This window comes from Sparus aurata, chromosome 2, assembly GCF_900880675.1.
Source record: "Sparus aurata chromosome 2, fSpaAur1.1, whole genome shotgun sequence".
Classification (NCBI taxonomy): Eukaryota; Metazoa; Chordata; class Actinopteri; order Spariformes; family Sparidae; genus Sparus; species Sparus aurata.
Genome location: NC_044188.1, coordinates 31375584 through 31394811, shown reverse-complemented (window position 1 = coordinate 31394811; position 19228 = coordinate 31375584). Strand labels below are relative to the sequence as shown.

Here is a 19228-nt window from a genome sequence, read left to right as displayed (position 1 = left end):
ATACCAGGAGACACTTAGCTGTATGTTAGAATCTCTTTACTTCCCAGACCCAATGTTAATAAATGTTTAAATGTTTGTGCTTTGACTCCTACCTTGGAATATGTATGCGTTTGTCATTTCTTTTTTTAGTTTTTAAAAAACTAGTGCAGTGCCCGTAGGAAGCATGTATTCCTATAGAAAAGTGGTAGGTTAAGTAGCTTTTTCATGGATGGCCAAATGAGGCTGTGTTTGAAGGTGGGACGTCAGGGATGTTTAGGTTTGTTGTGAAATCTGATATTCCAGGGTATAATTGGCCGTTTTTGACTATTTTTGATTTTGCCATTATATTTCACCTTAAAAACTATTTAGCTTGCCTTGTTAGGTGTCATTATTTTCAGCACAACCTCACATGAAACATAAATCCGAGTAGGAAAAAGTTAGATTTTTTACTGTGAAAACCACAAATATGGTTAACGAATCATTTTTGTTACTTATAATGCAAAATAAATTGTTGTTTGCTAAATTTGTGCACAAGTGTTTGAAATTCACAAAGCTATATGTAACTATTTACATTTAAATGCAGGCAATGCTTTAGGCTCAGGTCTCCCTCAGCTCCTTCCTGCCTGCTCCACATTCAGCTTCTCCTCATTGTTCTGACTCATTAAACAAAAGAACAACTCCACTACACACTAAACACACTACACCAAACACTACATAACACACTAACTACACACTCCAAACACGCTAAATGTCACAAATGTCTCAACTCTCAAAACTGGCTCTCTCTATTGCTCTCTGTCACTGTCGCTGTCACTCTTTCACTGCCATCCCTCCCACAACTTCCCCCTGTTCCTTGGCAACCAAATCACGTGGTTTGCCATATAATTTTGTGATTGGTTGATGTGGTGCCTTTTTCCACCAATAGGAAAGGGAGTAGCACAGTTTTTTTTTTTGCTTGCAAACACTTCCTGCTTGCGGACACTTTCGTGAGAGAAGCCTGTTTTGACGGTTTCTTCCTGCACCGAACACGCAGCAAACGTGGCGGCAATGTTTGCGAAAAAAGCGTGGCTTAACTTACTCAGCGCGATTTAAAAACTGGTATATAGTTTGAAGGCCGCACCAACACATACGTCGGAACCGAGACTCACAGAGGCTGCGTCTTGCTGCTACGTCGTCTTAAATCGGGCACGTGATTTGGACACACCAGCGCGTCCGTCGACTCAGGAGGTGGGGCGTGGGGGTGGGCTCTGCAGTGATTGGCTCTGGTGCGCACGTGACTATGGTGGCTATGGTTGACAATGCTAGCGGAATTAGTTAATCATTTATGAAATCATTTATTAACGGTATCATTGCAGTCCAAACAAATCTGACACCGCACACCCCTGAACCACGCAGCAGCCATGTTGAAAATCTCAGGTCAGTCTGATCCTGATCCGCAGAGATATTTGAGGCACACACACACACACACACACACACACACAGACAGACAGAGATTTCTTGCTTTTATAGAGAGATTAGTCAAAAAATGGTAAGTTATGTGAGATTTTTTTTGGATGAAGAATTATTACCTCCTCCAAGGAGTTTATATTTTCACTCATGTCCGTTTGTTTGTTGGTTGTTTTGTCAGCAGGATTACAAGAAAACGGCTCCATGAATTTTCCTCACTAGATAGGGAATCTTTCCACATTTTTGTAAATTCCTCAGGCAATAATGCATGGATCTTGATAAAAAAAAAACAAAATCTGACATATTTAGGTGGCTATTATGCATGAGTGAGTGCAAACTGGGATTGTTGGGCCTGGGTAGAGGTATGCGCTCTACTGACAGCCATTTTAGTTGTTAATGTGGAGATGATCAGTTGTGTCTTGTGCACTGAATATTTTGCAACCAACTTACTGTCATCTATGATTCTAATAAAGTGACCAAAGTTGAGGAAAAACATATCTTTTAGTGATACTGACTGAAGTGGTGCGTTCTAGTTGAGAGAGTGTTAAATATTATTTTCTCTATACACTTTGCCACTGAATGCAGCACCGTTTTTCACATACACTATATACACCATAATATATTTGTCATTAGCTGAGACAGCGGTGGTCTTACCAAAAGTAGGTCTTCACGTGCTCTTGGATCAACACCCATGTCTCCCCAAAGTCGTCTGATTTCCACAGCTACAGCAGGGGAGAAAGACGGTGTGAGGAGGGGGAGGAGGGGGAGGAGGGGGGGAGGTGTGGGGTGGGGGAGAGGGGGATGGTGCACTGTAAAAATGTAGGTCAAGCTCATTCCTTCATTTTGGCTCTTACACATGTGACAAGGAGAACGCTCGAGAACCGTTTCGCACTATTGTGCTCGAACTCAAGACAAGGAAACCAGAAAAAGCTTTGATGCACAAACCTACGCAACCATGTGTTTCTTCTCTGTGCTGCCAGATACTGTACATGAAGAACTAAAATGGACAAGTGCTGAAAATTTGATAGAATCTCAAGAGGTACAACTACACTACAATGAAAATCATATGGAAATAAAGTCATTTCAAGATTTTATGTACAGTAGGGTCCACAAGTCTGAGACAACTAAAAAAATACTTCTATTTTGCATTTTTTTTAGAATGTCGTTATATTTTGTACCCAACAAATGATGCCAGTTTAACAATCTGAGTGCAAAATCTATGAGAAATTATTTTAATGACAGCATGCACTCAACCTGGAATAGACTCACAAGTTAATGTAAAACCTGGTGGCTCGTGTTATCCCATCCCAGTGTTGCAAAAACCTTCTTGTGATGTCTATATTAGAAATCTCTAGTCTTGCTTGATCTTCAGAAAATGTTGTGACAATGACAAAGTACATCCCAAAATTTTGACAGAACTACTTGAAGACCAAAGAAGATCAAGGAGTCCTGACTGCCATGGACAGTCCCTCCATAGTCACCTGACCTCAACCCCATTCAACATTTATGGGGGCACTTTAAGGGGCCGTCCAGACGGGCGAAAACGATCTTTTTTTTCTCTGTCTTCCTCAGCATCGTTTCAAGAATATTCGCGTCCACACGGATCCACTGAAAACGACCGAAAACGCTGTAGTTCATATTCCAGGCCTCTAGGTGGTGCTTGAAATTCACCAAAGACAGAGAAGAAGAAACGGAGCATGCGCATTAAGCTTGTGCGCTGTAAACAAACAGACAGTAGACGGAGAAACCGAACACAAGAAGAAGAAGATGAAAATGGCGAGTACAAGGAAACCAGAATCGTTAGTGTGGACCATTAATGAGGTCGAACTGCTGCTGCGACTCACACTCAACTACAAGGAGAGCAAGTTGCAAGAAAGGCTCAATATCTTCTGTGGCACGAACATGAGCATGCAGGCCGCCATTGTTGTTGTTGTTGTTATGGGACATCGCGGGGTTCAGAGGTCAGAGGCAAGAGGTCGCGGGGTGGGGCGATGGCGTCATCGTTTTGCAAAGTATGAGGATTCACTGTCCACATGAAAACGGGAGGGCTGGGTTTTCGGATTTCTCCACCCTGAGACCCGTTTTCAAAGAAGTGCGTTTTCAGGCGCTGCGTTTTCAGGATCCATATGGACGGTCGGCCAAAACGATGCAATACGTGTGCGTTTTTCACAAAAGAGCGTTGTCGTCTGGACGGGGCCTAAGATGGAGAAACCCACGCACTCTGTGATATCACCAGAAGCTTTGTGGAACACTGTCAAATCATGTTGGATAACTTGAGTCAGCAGGTTTTACACTGGTTGGAGCATCCATGCCAGCTCAAGCATTACATTTGAAACAAAAGCAAAATAGAAGTATTTTAATTACTGTTAATTTAAGATATGACTCACCTAAAACTTTGTTTCTACAGAGAAAACTGTTGGCCGAAAAACTCAAAGCCTCTCTGTCTACAAGAAGCAACTAAAGAAGAAAAGCCCAGCACAACCATGATACTTCAGGTAGAGCTGGTCTTTACCTGTTTGTTTGGGTGAGAGCTGTCGTAGCCGAGCACCAGGTTGGATCTCCTGCTGTGCAGCAGCAGGTCTGTTGGCTTGAAGGGCAGGGAGAAGCCCTGGACACTCTTACAGAAGTCAAAGGTGTTCCACAGGTAGTTGTGGGTGGAGTCTACAAACAGGTACTGAAGAAGAAGAAAATACAGACTTTAGCACAACAACAAAATGTAAAACCTTACCTTGATGCATTTTAAAACATTAATATATTGTAATTATAAAGTACTTTGGCTTTAGTTTCCTTTTTAATTTGAGTCTTCTATATTCAGTGCTCCAGAAATACATGTATTCCCCAGTCCTATTACAAAGTTTGATTATGTAACTGTACTTTGATAATCCCACTTTTCTCAGCTCACTTTGATGTGCAGTGTCACTGTATTCCCAATAACGACTCAATTCTGTGTAAGCAGGGCAGAAAAAACAAGTCATTGAAGCAAATGTTTCTCAGATGCTTCAGTGATATCCGAGTGCAGTGTTGCGGTGGAGGTGCCAGATCACTAAATGTACAGTCGTGCTTTGCTAATTCAGTCCCACTGCGAACAGTGGCAGTGTTCAGAAGAGTGCAGTATACTAAATCATAACTTAATCCAGAAGCTCTGGGTTGCGCTAGAATGTTCAGTTTCCTCAATTAAAAAATCTATTTCATATCAGCGCTGTTAAAATATGTGCAGCGGTCTAAACCTCAATCGATATTTTTTTTGCTTTCTAATGCAGTATTTTTATTGAGGATTGGTCGATTTCTACCTAGCAATACAGTTCCCCCAAAACCAAAAACTGAAGATTCCAACAGAAAAACATAAAATGGCTCCATACAGCTCAGCTGTTGAAATCAAAGTCTCCAGAGGCCCTGAAATCTCAAATCTCAAAGTACTGTCTACTTACTTTGGTATGATTGCACTTTTGGCACAAACTGGACTCAGCAGGGACCTGAAATTGACCTGGACTCTGTCATCAACCCTCACTACAAAGTGCACAATAATTCTGCTACAAAAGTCTGATGAGTTTTGAAACTATTGCACAACTGGATGCACTTCACATCACATTTCTTGGCTCTGATTCTCTTGACTGATCCAAAGCATCTGTTAGATCGGATTATAGAAGTTAGACTATCACTGATCTGAAAACTTGTGCAGGCATCTGTGTACATATAGTTTAATACTCATTCAAAGCATGGGAATCGCTCTCAGACATCAGAAGAATGTAGTCTGGATCATCTTTCAACACAGCTAAGAAGATTGCTAAGGTGTCATAACCTCTGACAATACCGTAGGATACATGCCAGCATACACAGTGAAGGAGGGTGCAAAATGTACTTTTTGTCCACTGGCTACATGGCGAGTGAATGTTAAAATTTTACTCACCACTAAGGGTCTAACGGTACATTTTTAGGCTGGTGAGTGAAACAAATCTTGCAAATGTTAGCAACGTCTGGCCAGAGGCTGGTAATAATGTTGCATCCTGCAGTGAAGCTTTGTTCAGCTGATTATGCGATTGCTGGTTCTTTCTGATATCATGCAGACACACAGAAGAGATCCTGCTCTTTTCCTCAGCTTAACCTATATTTGTCCAGTACTATCGCTTCATCTCTGTCTCCTTCCCGTTATCCAAAGGCCCCCTTCTCTACTGTACTCCATCTGGCACTGAACCCACCTGAGCCAGACAACTGACCCCTTGACACTCTGTCAGCCCTGTGAATCATCCTCCTGTGTACATCCTCTACATGCAGGGACGCAGCGTTCATGTTCCCTGCTGCGTTTACTGCTTTTCTGGTACACAGCAACCAAATGGTAAAATATGAAATCCTCCATGCAATGATGATACAGCAATGGAATGAAACACTTCATTATTAATATTATCATTAATTACGAAAACCGTGATGTTAAAACAACGTCAAAGACCTCTGAACGTAGGTAGGTATTTGTTTTGAAACAGACGGTATTAAAAAAGAATCATGTTTCTCAGTACGAAGCAGCAGATCATCCATCATAGTAAAAAGCTTAGTAGTCCACCCATACCATGATTCCATCACTTAATCCACTTCTAGATAAGCTTCTGGGATATGATCATCTCGATTCCTTTAGAAGAAGGTCAGGGTTTAGCGCAAATTTTGGCTTTTGGCTGGTTTTGGACGTCATTATCAGATTCAATGGGGTCCTGAAACTGATTAGGACTCCCTCATTATCTTCACTAGCTTATTAATGCTAGCTATTAGGACTATTGATCATACACTGAAGATCATAACATTGTTATCAATGTGTAGGCTTTACTGGAACTGAACTAGGTTTCATCTTCAGCTCCGATGATGTGTGGTGTGCCACAAGGATCTTTCTTTTCTGTTTTTCCACTTTTGAGAGTTTGTCCAAGACACCTTTTTGCTTAGTTACAGAGTCAGAGACATTTCAAGATTAAAACGATACTTTTCTATTCATGACACACATGATTTTCCCCTTCAACCCCACTGTACACTACTGTACCTGCTGTCGGATACATGCTCTAGATAGCTGATCATTTCATACACCTCAACTGTGCATTTCACCTAATTTTCATAACCTCCACTTGAGCAGTGCACTTCCTTATTGCCTAGGAGCTGTTAACTTTGTTTAAAAAAAACATGTGACCATATTCCACACCTGAGCCTGGGAGAAGTACTGACTGTGACTCACCCTCCTGTTGTCTGCAGGGCTGTGGTAGAACTGGGAGATGACCTGCTTGCTGCCGTCCTTGGCCTTGACCCCTGAGAGCTGAAACTTTTCTGAGACGAGTGTGAAAGTGGTTCCGTAGTCATAGGACACATAGACCTGGAGACATGGGAGATTAGGAATTAACAATTGTGTGCTTCTATTTTAACTACATGATTAGCTGTGTCTTGAAAAGCTTAGCGAGTAAAAATTTAAGATGGCAAACACGACTCCACCAGTTAACTTACAGCTACAACATTTTTACTATAATTGGTCAACTATGAAACCTGGCATAATCATCTCTTGTTTAACAGACCACAAATACAGGCCTGTGGTTTGTTTCATATAAAATAATCACAATTTTTCAATCCCCCCCATGGGAAGGATAAGCAGTTACAGATAATGAAAAGGTTCAAAGAAAAAACAGGTTTGCCAACCCAATAAGCCCTACTGTAGATATTAGTCCATTATTTGGTGTGGGGGAAAAGCACTCTGAGACACGAGCTATTACTCCTTACCAAACTGAAATCATTCCATTAATCTGTAATTAATTAACAGGGTTAAGTATCCCCTTGACTACATCCATCAGGACACAATTAAACATTTAAAAATGTCTTTTCTTGGAAAGAACATCTGGCCCCTGATTAATGGATGTCTAGGTGAGATAAGGTATAATATAAAAATGGCAATCTTAAGTTTATAGTGCAATGAGAACTAATGACAAGCGTTATGCTCTAACCATTCAATGGTTTGGCTGTTACTACGCCCAAAATGTTAAATATGGTATATTGTAGTTGTTGTTGTCTATCTCTTACAGGATAAATGATATGGTTTGATTACTTATTTTATTGATCACTACTGGTCAAACATTGGGCTTTGTATATTCCATGTATATGGAAAAATATAAAGAATTTGTCCTTTATGTGTACAGTATTTATTATTTGTATAAAAGTCATTTTTACTTTTTACTTGATGTCAGTCTGCTTTTCTTCAATAGTAAAATAAAAGTAGTCTTGCTATGACCTACGCATGTGTAAAATGTAGCTATGAATTGTCCTTAGCAATGAATGACTTTGTACAATTACAAAACAATACAGCAGCCAGTAGCAAGCCCTCCCTCCCTCTGTTTGTACAGCAGGACAACCCGGGCACCGAGGGGTTGTGACAAGGGAGGACAACCGAGAACAGACACTCGGCCGTGGGTTCCACTGATCTCCCTCTCTCTGCTGCTGTCCAGCAGATGATCAGAGCCACAACAATCTCTGTCAGTGTCACTGACAGGTTTTTTGATTTCCTAACTGTATGTTCAGTGGTTGTCAGGTGTTTATGGATTGATGTTGTGTTTTTCTCATGGTTGGTTTGTAAAGAACGAACAGCTAGCAATGGAGCTAATATAGCAGATTGCGAGCCGCAGTGTTTCTTGGCTTGTAAGGTGAAGCAGACAGGACGGGTGGCGGAGCAGCGTCAGCCTGCCCTGCGAACAGCCAGCATGCCTGCCCACCTAATGAGCATAGTGTCACTCGGTGAATGGCTAAAGAGGTCGGGATGTAACTACAGCTCAAACATCGCTGAAAATAGTCATCTATGCACACACACACTGCTGCACTGCTGATTTATGGAGGCTATTTAGTGATTATTGAAAAGGGAAGCCATGAAAAATATGTGAGGTTATGTGAGGTTATACCTATCAAAAGTCATGGGTGAGCTAGTCTTGGCTTCCTATCTCTCTTATGCATGGTCGAGTTGAGGTGTACTCACAGAGCTGGTTTTGGGCCCGGTGGCTCCTGCACTGTCCCGGGCCAAGGCTACGATGACATTGCTCTTCTCTCCAGCCCAGTGGACCACCATCTGGTTGTGAGAGTCGTTCAGGTTGGCCTGCAGGAAAAAAACAGGTTGGACTCAGGTTGCAACTTATGCAAGAGGCAAGTAGACATGGAATATCTTTTCAGACAAGGTTTGGACCAATGTAAAAGCCAAATACTGGGTTGTAATACTGATTTGGATACAATAAAACCCCTTTAAGCTAGCACACCGGTCTAGATCAGCAAAACCTACCAAAGCAGACTTCAGAGTAAATTCAAACCTATATAGATATTGAGCCACCGCAGAGCAACAGAAAAACACAAAATAAAAATTTCACAAATGGAATTATTATTGTAATAAATCTTCTTAAACTATAATTATTATTCGTATTATCTCCTTGGTGTTTTGTTCTTGAATGTGTATTTAATTTTTTTAAATTCCAAGTTTGATTTATTTTCTGCCATAATATTATTATAATTCCAGTGCACACACTGACTGTAATCAGATGGCATTCTTACATTTCTCTTTGACTCGACTTGCACAGTTACCTCATGTTGTCATTTGAATCACTGACTAACATACAGACTGCTGATGTTACAGCACTTCCACTGCAGAGACATTTCACAGTCTGGTCATTTACCAAAGCTTCAACGGGTCATGAGACATAGAGACAGCTAGCACTAACCAGACCCTGTCCCCTCTACAACTCAGGATGAACACAGCAGTTAGGGCTGGAGCTGCCAATAAGTCAGCTAGCAGGTATTTGAAAAATATTAACAACAAGTAACATCTAGTTAGGAATCAGTGCTAATGTTAGCAAGCTTGGCTAACTAGTTTCCACTTTGCAAGTGGAACGCAGTTACCCTTGCTTGCTAGCCGTTTGCTGTCATAAAGGGACAGATGTATGTAATGTTAATGGTAAACACTTGAAGCATCACTGTGTGTGCTTGTTTTAAAATGAGAGAAAACTGCTTTTGTAGGATATATAGGGCTTGGTTGTGCTTGAGGCCGCAGTGCACATGGGCCACTGATAGTTCCTCTCCAAGCAACAGCTAATAATACAAAAAACATACATAAATATACATAAAACAATACAAGAAAGGATGAAGACAACTCATCAGCTCAGCATCAGCTCATGTATGACTAATGTCTTCACAGTAAAACCACAACCATAAAGCTTGGAAATCTGTAATGATAAAGACTCTAGCAGACACATGATGAAACTCATTTCACTTCTTTCAGTTTTGAAGTTACAGACGGACTGACTTTCTTTCTTTAATTGCTCAAGTGTTAAACTAAACCAATGCACAGAGATAAAGAACAATGGCACTCAAGGAACTGAACCACCCTTCCATGCTTCATGACAACTCCTCAAGGTAAGCAAACAAACAAGGCTGTGAACTGACACAACCTCATGCTGTAGAGCCAGTCAGGGCAGTTCCAAAAATAATACAAAACCCACTGGGTGCATAGTCTCAACAGTTTAACGAGCAACAAGGAAATGCTGCACTGATACAAATTATTACATAAAAAACATCAATATGAATATCTGTAATGTGAAAGGTGTCACATATATGACAAACTCACAGGGAATAACAATAACACAACAGGCAACATACAGCTAAGCTCAGTACTAAAGACTATTTTATCATCTGTTTTGGTTTTCTGGCCCATGAATTTTACTCTCATTAACCATGTTTAAGACCCAGTAGACATTACACAGGACGTTATCTTCTAAGCACACCACACAGCAAAGTTATAACTACCTAGTAAACATGGTTTTATACTGCTAAAACAGAGGTGTAGGTTGTATTCATGTTTATTAAGGGAACAGAAACACTCCAAATGAATGCTAATGTTGCTCCACCTCTGCTGGGTGTATGAATAAGCAACAGTTTGCCAAAATGCAATAGTGTTCATTTGTTAATGGTGTAATTCAAGCTTGTTCACATCCCTGATGTGTCCAAAATAATCTATTCTTGCAGCTTTAAAGGTTTGACATCAAAGTGTGCAGTTTCATGTCTGTACAATTTCTACCTTCAGTGGATAAGGCTGACGTTTTTTGTTTTTTGGGGGGGTTTTTCTGATTGTCAAAAACTCCAGCAAAAAGACAAAAACCAACAATGTTCTAGTCTGGGTTCAGACTATACGATTAGAGCCAGACCAGACAGACGTCAAATATAAGCGATGGGCATCACGGTTGATAGTTTTATCATGTGTAGTGTATCATAGTGGACAGGGCTCCAAATTAGCATCATCTACTACAAACCCAAATGCTGGTAAAATATGCATGTGGCTGGTAATTTTGCTTCATTCCCAAGCCAACAAAACAATGGTAATATATTAAGTTGCTGCTTGGCATGTGACATCACATCTAGTATGCCTTACGATGCCCAGATGGAAAGACTAACATCTTGGGATTAATTTTGTCTTCCACAACATGTTCCAAACATTGACCAACAGGAGTACAGAACACTATTCTGTGAGAAACAAAGGGAATGGTGTTGTTGGTGCCACAGGGTGGCATTGTGAGACAAAGGAATGGTCACAGTCATTTTTTTCTGTTTTTAGAATTATCCAAAGTGTTTAATACAAACTAAATTAGACATTTGGTGTATGTTTACATTGTTGTTGTTCTCAGAAGCTAATCTCTTTCACCTCCTTCCCAATGGCATCACGTACAGCATGGAGGTCAGCAAGCTTTGACTGGTCAAGGACCAACATGTATTCTGTCATGTCACTTTATGACTCTATTATCACCTAATCTGACAAAGCGACCATTTTAACAGCCAAAAATATTGTACAGTCTGAACCACCCATCTCTCAATACTTCTCTATCCTCTCTGTGTCACCTAAGACCAAGCTCATTCATGCTACCAAAGGTGCTAACTTTTAGCAAAAAGTCAGCCAAAAACACTGGAAACTACTTTTCATTGAACAGATGGAAATAGTGCGTTTGCTGGGGACTATTTTCAGCTGTGGATGAACATACATTTGCTGCCCTGGTGAGTTTGTGCAGCAGCAGGCTGGTGTGTGTTTGACTGAGTCAGAGCAAACTACAGTGTGTGTTCAGGGTAATGAAGAAACACCCTGTGCAGCAGTGTGGCTCATTGATGTGTTACATAGTTTTTGGACAACAATGGAGCTGTACAGCAGAGAGAAACGAGCTACATAGACTGCATTTGTTAGAATGATGAATTCATTGTTGGTTTTGGTCTTTTTATGAGATTAGATGCAAAACACACAGCATGGACAGACTTTTCCTTTAACGATATAAACACTGTGGGGATAAAGGTCTAAGAGTGTCTGCATATGTTTAGGTTCAGCAGGTCTTCTTCCATGAACAGGGTGGGTAATGAAATGACCTGCTGCATCACATACTAATTCCATTGTCAGTGCTCCTCCCATAGGGCACCTAGATCAATGAAAAGAAATAGGCTATTTCATCTTTTTCATCGTCACTGTCTCACCATCAGTGCTGCTTTCCTTCCCTTTTCTTTTATTGATGATTCTGTGAGGGGGCAGGCCTCTGAAAGGGCTCTTTTTTACCTTCAAAGGCTTTTTCTGCACTTTCTGAGTGGCTCACACCGTGGAATAAACAACAAATACACTTGTTGCCCCTGTCAGCTGTGAGTAGACACAACCCTCGACCCACTTCCGATCTGTAACGTCAACTCACGTAACGATGATGTGGATGACAGTGCTAAAATGCTGGCATTGCGATAGCACGATGAAACGGAGCTTGATAAAATATTCAGCCCAAAACATTTTAGCAGTTAAGAACAGACACTGGCAGTGCAGCGAGAGTTGCAGGGCCCCTTATGTTGTTAACATCAAGGTTTGAATTCCACATTCTGCAGCAACACTCCACAACAATACAAGGAGGGATACACCGAAGATAAAGCAGAGACGCCAACATCACCACCCACAGAGGCTTCAAAAATCTATAAAGCAATGTACCACCAACACATATTGTCTTTTAGTTAGGGGGATGGGTAAGTCTAGATATTTATCACAAAATAGCATGAGACATAAGAGATTGATGTATAAGAGAAATTTCCTTTTGCATGACACTGAAGTTATTGCTGGAAAACAGCAAAGCCAACATCCTGCAGCACTAGACTGTGTGTCGCCAACAAGACACCAGTTTAACCTTTTACTCAAGTAACTTCCAACAAAAGGACGAGTATGAGCAGCTGTCATGATGCCAGCTTCCCTGATACACAACTTGTTTTTCCATCAACTTGCTTTAGTCATCAGCCTCCTGCTCCTCCTTCTCTCCATCTTCCCCAGTCTGCCTCCCCCAGGGCCGCCTCAGTAAAACCAGGGCTGTCTCGGGGTGTTTCAGCAGTAAATCTCTGCATTTTAGGCCTCATTGGCTGCGGTGCGAGCGGGCCAAAACGGTGCCAGCAGCTCCACGGACTGACACAGCTGAATCTAGAGAACGGTGATGTCTGTGAGATAGAAACTATTTGCCAGGTTGCAGCAAATTGCAGCATTAGAGTTAACGCTGCAAGAGACAATACGGATATTATCACAGCCCTGATCAAAATGGAGGCAGCGCCACTAAACACGGGCTATCGTCACCATAATGAGGAGCATTTGCAAACCATAACAGCTCCCTGTTATCTCCTTATGCAACACAGCACCTTTGTTATAAGTTCCATATACTGCTACGATAAGCCTGCAGAGCATAGACTTTGTGTTTGGCTCATAATTTAAGCCTCACAGCTCTCCTACGGGCTCAACTGATGGACCTTCCTCACACAAGCACACAACGCTACATCAGAGCTGCCTATCAGCCAGGTGTCTGTCTGAAAATAATACACACCACAGGCTTACAAGAATTCAGTACTGGTCATGGTATAATTCCTATTAACATATTGCATATTGTGTTGTTTTCTTTCTCCGTCTCCCCTCACATGCTGCATTGCAACATGGCGGATAGTCCAGAGGTGGCTCTATAAGTGGCAGAGAGGTGTTCCTTATCTGCTCCTGTACATCAATCTCTGTGACAGCGGGGAGAGGGGGCTGGAGTAAAGCACATCGAAGACAGCCAACAAGGCTACTGCACTGCCATGGTTTCTGTGTTATCTCTCACACTCACATACATAATGCAGTCTGTCTGTCTCATCTTGTGCACACCCTTCATACCTGACAGAGCTGACAGTAGCCAACAATTCAGGAAGTGCATAGGGAAGGGCTTTCACTCTTTTTGTGATGGGTCACTCTTCAGCCAGACCTTGAGAGCCAACGGAGCGGAACAGTGAGTTTATCGCCATCTTAATAGTTCCCCACTCCCTCTGTGGTGGGGGAAGCAAGATTGTTATCTGCATCGCCACATCCTGCTCACATTAAATAGAACACAAGCAACTATCTGGCAATAGCCCAAAGTTACATAAATTGGTACATATACACCGAGAATCAAATATTAGTAGAGAAATATGACCGAAAAAAAGTTTTTTGATAAAATGGTAGATGAGTTCTTGGGACTGAAACATGTATTGATCAATGTAAAACGTATCCAAAGCATGAAGCAGGGACAAATTCCAAACCAATGTTGAACAGATATTTGTCTTTAATAAATCTAAGTTGACGGTGTTACAAATTTTGGACCAAGAGGCATCTGATCTGGATGGATTACTGCCAAAAGTGCATTTCAGAGATTGATTTGTTAATGCATTCACGCTACTTCACCGAGTAAGCATTAAAATCCAATAACAATGTCAGACTCACAATGAAGAGTTTAAAAGGGTCAAAACTTTCATTTCAATGGAGTGCATCGCATAGAGCTGGGTATCACCACGGGCCTCCTTATCCTATACCAATTCCAGGCTGATTGGTTCCATATTGACTCAGTTGGGGATATTTCAGTAACCATACCGCTTTTGCTTAGATATGAAAACAATTCTGAGAGAACCAATGTTGTAAACTATTTTTGAAACTGATTCAAAGTGCTCACTAGTTAACCAGCACGTTAGCATGTCTGTCAAGATGCTAGGAAGAGCAATCTTCCCAAGACAAGTGTGCAGTGGTAGATGACCAGACAGAAGGACTGAAAACAACCCTAAAATACGGTGTTCTGGTTAATAATTACGTTTTCCTTAAAATAAGACAGACGACATCTCATTAACAAAGCACAGCTTTAGTCAAAAAATAACTAATTAAGTTGAACTTAAAAGCGATTAATAGAGGTGCCAGGCTACGCAGAAGCAGCTGAAGCAAGAGCAGGTAACGAGGACCTCATTAACAAGAGAGCCTCTGATGAGCTCCTGGGCTCTGCTAACGGTTTTTCTCTGCTGTATTAGCTTTAAATAGGACTGTACATTGGTGTTGAATTGGTTTCTATCCGTCAAGTCAGCAAGTGATAGCTTTTGCTCTGCCACGACACCTCCATGCACACAGAACACACATTACACACAGAGCTGATGAAATTCAGGGAAAGGAACAGGAAAAACACAACACATCTGTTCTGATGGAACTTTAGTTTATCAGTCAGAAAGCTGATGAAGAGCAGGTGTGGGCTTTAACACTGGGGTAACTGAGGGAAATCAGATATGTGTGCTCCTAGAAGAATTAAATGAAGAACAAGAGAAGGATATTAATCCTTTAGCTGTCAGGCTTCTTACATTTGTAATAATTAATTTGTCATTTTTAATATCTCTCATTATTCATCCCCTTTGATTTATTTTGCTCCCTGTTTATCAACAATGAAATGATTCCATCATTTATAGACTGTCTGAGAACAGATCAGAAGGTCAATACAGTAAATGTAAAGTCAATCATTTAGAGATCTATCAACTGTTTGACTAGTTTGACTCGCCATCTCCGACTGGCTCGTCCTCTGTCCACAGCTACGTGTCAGCTCTTGAAAAAGGTCTGGCTGCATTATCATTCTGCTACAGGGTACTGGATTTCTGTGTGTGTGAGAGACAAACCTTGAAATTAAAATACATAACCAAAAAAATGAAACAGCTACTAGCTTGTTTAGAGTCATTAGCTCACTTTTTTCTTGAATTGAATTAACTGTGGTGAAGAACTGTAGCTGTCAAACTAACCAATAACACCCTATCCAGCAAAAAATAAATAAATAAAAACAGAGCACAAAAAAAAACACAGGCAAAAGCTTGTAGTTTGTACGTTCTGCACCTCCATGATAAGAAATACCTCCCCATACCAAGCAATCAGAAAACAAATCTTTATCTTCTTATCTTTAAACTCAGGTGCCAAAAATACAAAAGTGTTTTCACTCACTTCAGATGGCATTGTGTTGTCCCTACATGCTTACATGTGTATTTGTGTCACACCCGAGCAGTCTAGGAAGGCTTTTCCTTTCACTAACAAGCCATTACATACAACTGGCTGCATTCCTTATTTGTGCTCAAATCCAAATAAAAAGCCTCTGGTCTTGTCTAGCTGCAGGGTTTTCTATTGGCTGTCTGACAACAGTTGAAAGGCCTTATTAATGTATATTGATTACTTGGGGTGAAACCAATGCCATTTAGACATTTTCAGCTGCAGTGTTTCATATTCACAAAGCAGAAAGCGTTCACAAAAGCATGACCAGGCATAGATGTGATGCAGCCGCTCTGCGTTAGTCATCCAGACCAGACGAGTGCAGGTCAGACGGGTCTCATCAGAGGATTCACAGTGGAAGTGAAACTTACACCGCCGACACAGTTTAACAAACTGAAGAAAATGCTGCTAACCCAATCTATTACAATAAGCTAGAAACTAATTCCCTCAGTAGGTGTTGGCACATGAACAGTCTGTGATATTTCCCATCATCCATCTGGAAGACTAGCTCAGTGTGTTGGAGTTATTCCACAACAGGGCTCGCTTCAAGTCTTTGCATCTCCCAGCCTTAAAATAAATGTTTGTTCTTCCCCAAAGAAAAAATTGTCAGTGTTGTCAGGCAGTTTCTGCTGTCTTTACACAATCGTGTGGAACACAATTTAAAAGATTTTGGGGCTACCATCACAAAAACGACACTTCATTTGATTACAAGGTATTCTTTTGCATCCCAGGTTTCACAGCAGAAACAGAAACCACTCTTTTGCTATCTGCTGCATTCCTCTCTTTTCTTCCAACCCTTCTGGCACTTTGATATCCCATTGGTAGCGTGGAGGAGTTGGGCTCTGTGTCTGGTACTACCAAGGAACGGAACGGAGCAACAATACGCTTGGGCATTTAGCCTACACTCCCCCCCCCCCTCCACCCTCTTCGCAGCTCTGAGCTTTCCATTTTTCAACTGTGGGGGGTGGGGGCATCGTGGCCAGGGGAGCATCGGCGGCAGAGCCAGTCTCAAACAATGACATCATCTCTGCAGGACTGGCAGGCAATGAGGGACCGCTGCACGCTCTCCAGTTTGCATGTGTAAGTTAGCCTGTGCTGTTATCTAGCAGCGTATTTCTGGCAACAGGGAGGAAGCACAATTGAGCCACTGTCCACACAATGTGACAGTGGGACATCCCCGTTTAGGTTCTTTTCAGGTTAGCCTTCACTGAAGGAACTTATTGAAAAATTGAGACAACAAAAAATACTTTAGGATTCGATGAAGCAGGCAAATGAAGATTAATTTGTGTAGATGAAACTGAATGTTTACAAGGCTCTAATAATGCAAGGCTGGTTACTGTGTGGAATGGAGGCACTTGATTGAAAATAATTATTATATTGAAGGTCTTTAAGGCTGAATGACAAGTGGGCTGAAGTTGTTCCATACCAAGAAAGCTCTGCTTGAAACATCTTGACAGCAGCTGCACAAACTCAACCAGAGAAAAACTAATGAAGATGTTTTCATACTGAAGCTAAGTGCTGTTACACACTCACTCACACAAACGCACAATCGTTTTTTGTGCCTCCAGCCCGAGCTCAGGGAGCCAAGAGCGAGAGTCAGTGAAGAATTTTAAGGAGGCTTTGTGAATCTGAAACGGCACGCAAGTGTTAAGGGTAAAGATGTGTGGCATGAAGCTGTGCAAGAGTGTGTCAGCAGGAGTGTGTGGTGGTTTGACGATGTAGCTCGTGGGGGACTGATGCTGCTGTAAACACTGCTCCAACTCTGGGTGATTCACTGTCACTGTCAATCTCACACACACACACACACACACACACACGTATGCTTTCTGTTTTTGTGTCAAAGTTGTCTATATTACTTAATGCCTTGATGATAGTGTTGATGAGATGCTGATGGTCTTAGGGAATATAGTTGATCTGTGATCCATTCAGATCAGTATGTAATTCATAGCTCACAAATTCTACAGAAATAGCTTATTCTCTAACTCCATCCCCCCCACTCCATGAATCACCCATCAAACCGCCCTCCTTGTCAGTTCCCTGGAGCTAACAGCAGAGAACTGGCAGGACGAACAAACTCCAGAGCTGTCCGAAAAACGCTACGTTTGGCTAATAGAGTCGTCACTTGGTTTACTTTCATTGGCCAACTGTCTCAAACCCAGTATTTTTGTCTGCGTCCTGAGACATTTGGTAGTTGATCTGCGGGTTATGGCCCTGCGCGCCCCCTTATCAAAAGTCTGAGAGCATTTTCTATTGAAGTATCTAGTTATTGTTACAGATTTCACATTTTTTTAGATTGTCCTCAGACAAATGTAGCTGACTCCTGCCATAGGCTATGACTTCTGGTGTATTCAGTTGTGTAGCTGAAACTGAGCATGCCAGTCATCATAGAAATTGATCATAAGAATAATGTTTATTGCAAATTTGGCAATGTATGCTACCCGCCTTTGAATTCACAGCTCTGCTCGCAGCCTCTTTAAATGTCTGTGGCACAGTAGCCTTCACTGTTGAAAGGATATAGAGTGGTGTAGTCTGTAGTCCTAAAACCAAAAAATCAGTTAGCATTTGTCCACTTCCAGTTCCCTCGTTTCACAGTCAGTGGGTTTTTTGAATGTGTTTTCAGTTAAATGTCTGAAATAAGGTCTGTGGTTACCACAGGCTGAAGATATTTACATGTTTTGTTCTAGAACATTAAAAACATCATTAAATGTCCACAATTCAATTATAGAGCTCTTTTGTGTGTTAAAAAGGGCGGTTGCTAACAAGTGTCTGAATGAGACTACAGAGGTTGTCGGGGACATTAAACATCATCACAGTGAACACAGAGACTCGTCTACTCACTAGTCCGTCTTTACAGGCCCGATTTAGTTACACACTATTCTAACTCTGACTTTACAACTTGTACATTGATCAGTTTATAGGAAACCTATATAGTAACTGTGTTGTAAGACCACAATGTAGTCTGTTTATAGACTAGAGTTACCTTTTTACTTCTAGTGATTTAAATTAAGCCTCAAAATCTCAAAGTTGATGTTCATCTGTGAAGATTATCTTGAACAAAACATATAAGTATCATAAACTTGTGTTTGTCACAGAGATTATTTTCAGTGCGTTCCAAAAGCAAAGTAAAAAATCCTGTGAAAGAAGTGACAGTAACAGTGCATTCAAAAAATGAATCAGAATTTGATCTTTCTGGGTCCAGTAACATTTGGAAAGTCTAGAAGAGCTGGAACTGGAAGTCAGCGTGCTCAGCTGGTGGATGTCTCTGGTGCACATGGTGTTTGGGCCCCACAATGTGGGAGATCCAGGTAATTTTAGATCCAGTAAGTCATACTTTTTGGCTTCATGCATCACTCCAAAGTAGTGAATTTTTGAAGAAATTTTAACCGAAACTATCAGCAATAACATTTTAAGTTAACTGGATGTTCCTGAAGGTGATACTGTGTTGTTTTCAACTTACTCTCTTGCTTCAAGGTGGCCAAA

The 19228-nt window shown here is 41.3% G+C and overlaps 1 protein-coding gene across 2 annotated transcripts in view; it reads right to left on the bottom strand.

Moving 5' to 3' along the window:
- The window catches only part of sorl1 (sortilin-related receptor, L(DLR class) A repeats containing), a 97775-nt gene that overhangs the window by 74041 nt on the left and 4506 nt on the right, over positions 1-19228 (bottom strand). For both annotated transcript variants that reach the window (XM_030392810.1, XM_030392818.1), the window contains exons 2-5: positions 8408-8524; positions 6635-6769; positions 3938-4099; positions 2080-2147 (exon numbers count right to left, since the gene is read on the bottom strand). In XM_030392810.1, coding sequence (XP_030248670.1) covers positions 2080-2147; positions 3938-4099; positions 6635-6769; positions 8408-8524 — 482 coding nt within the window. The remainder of the gene's footprint in view (positions 1-2079; positions 2148-3937; positions 4100-6634; positions 6770-8407; positions 8525-19228) is intronic.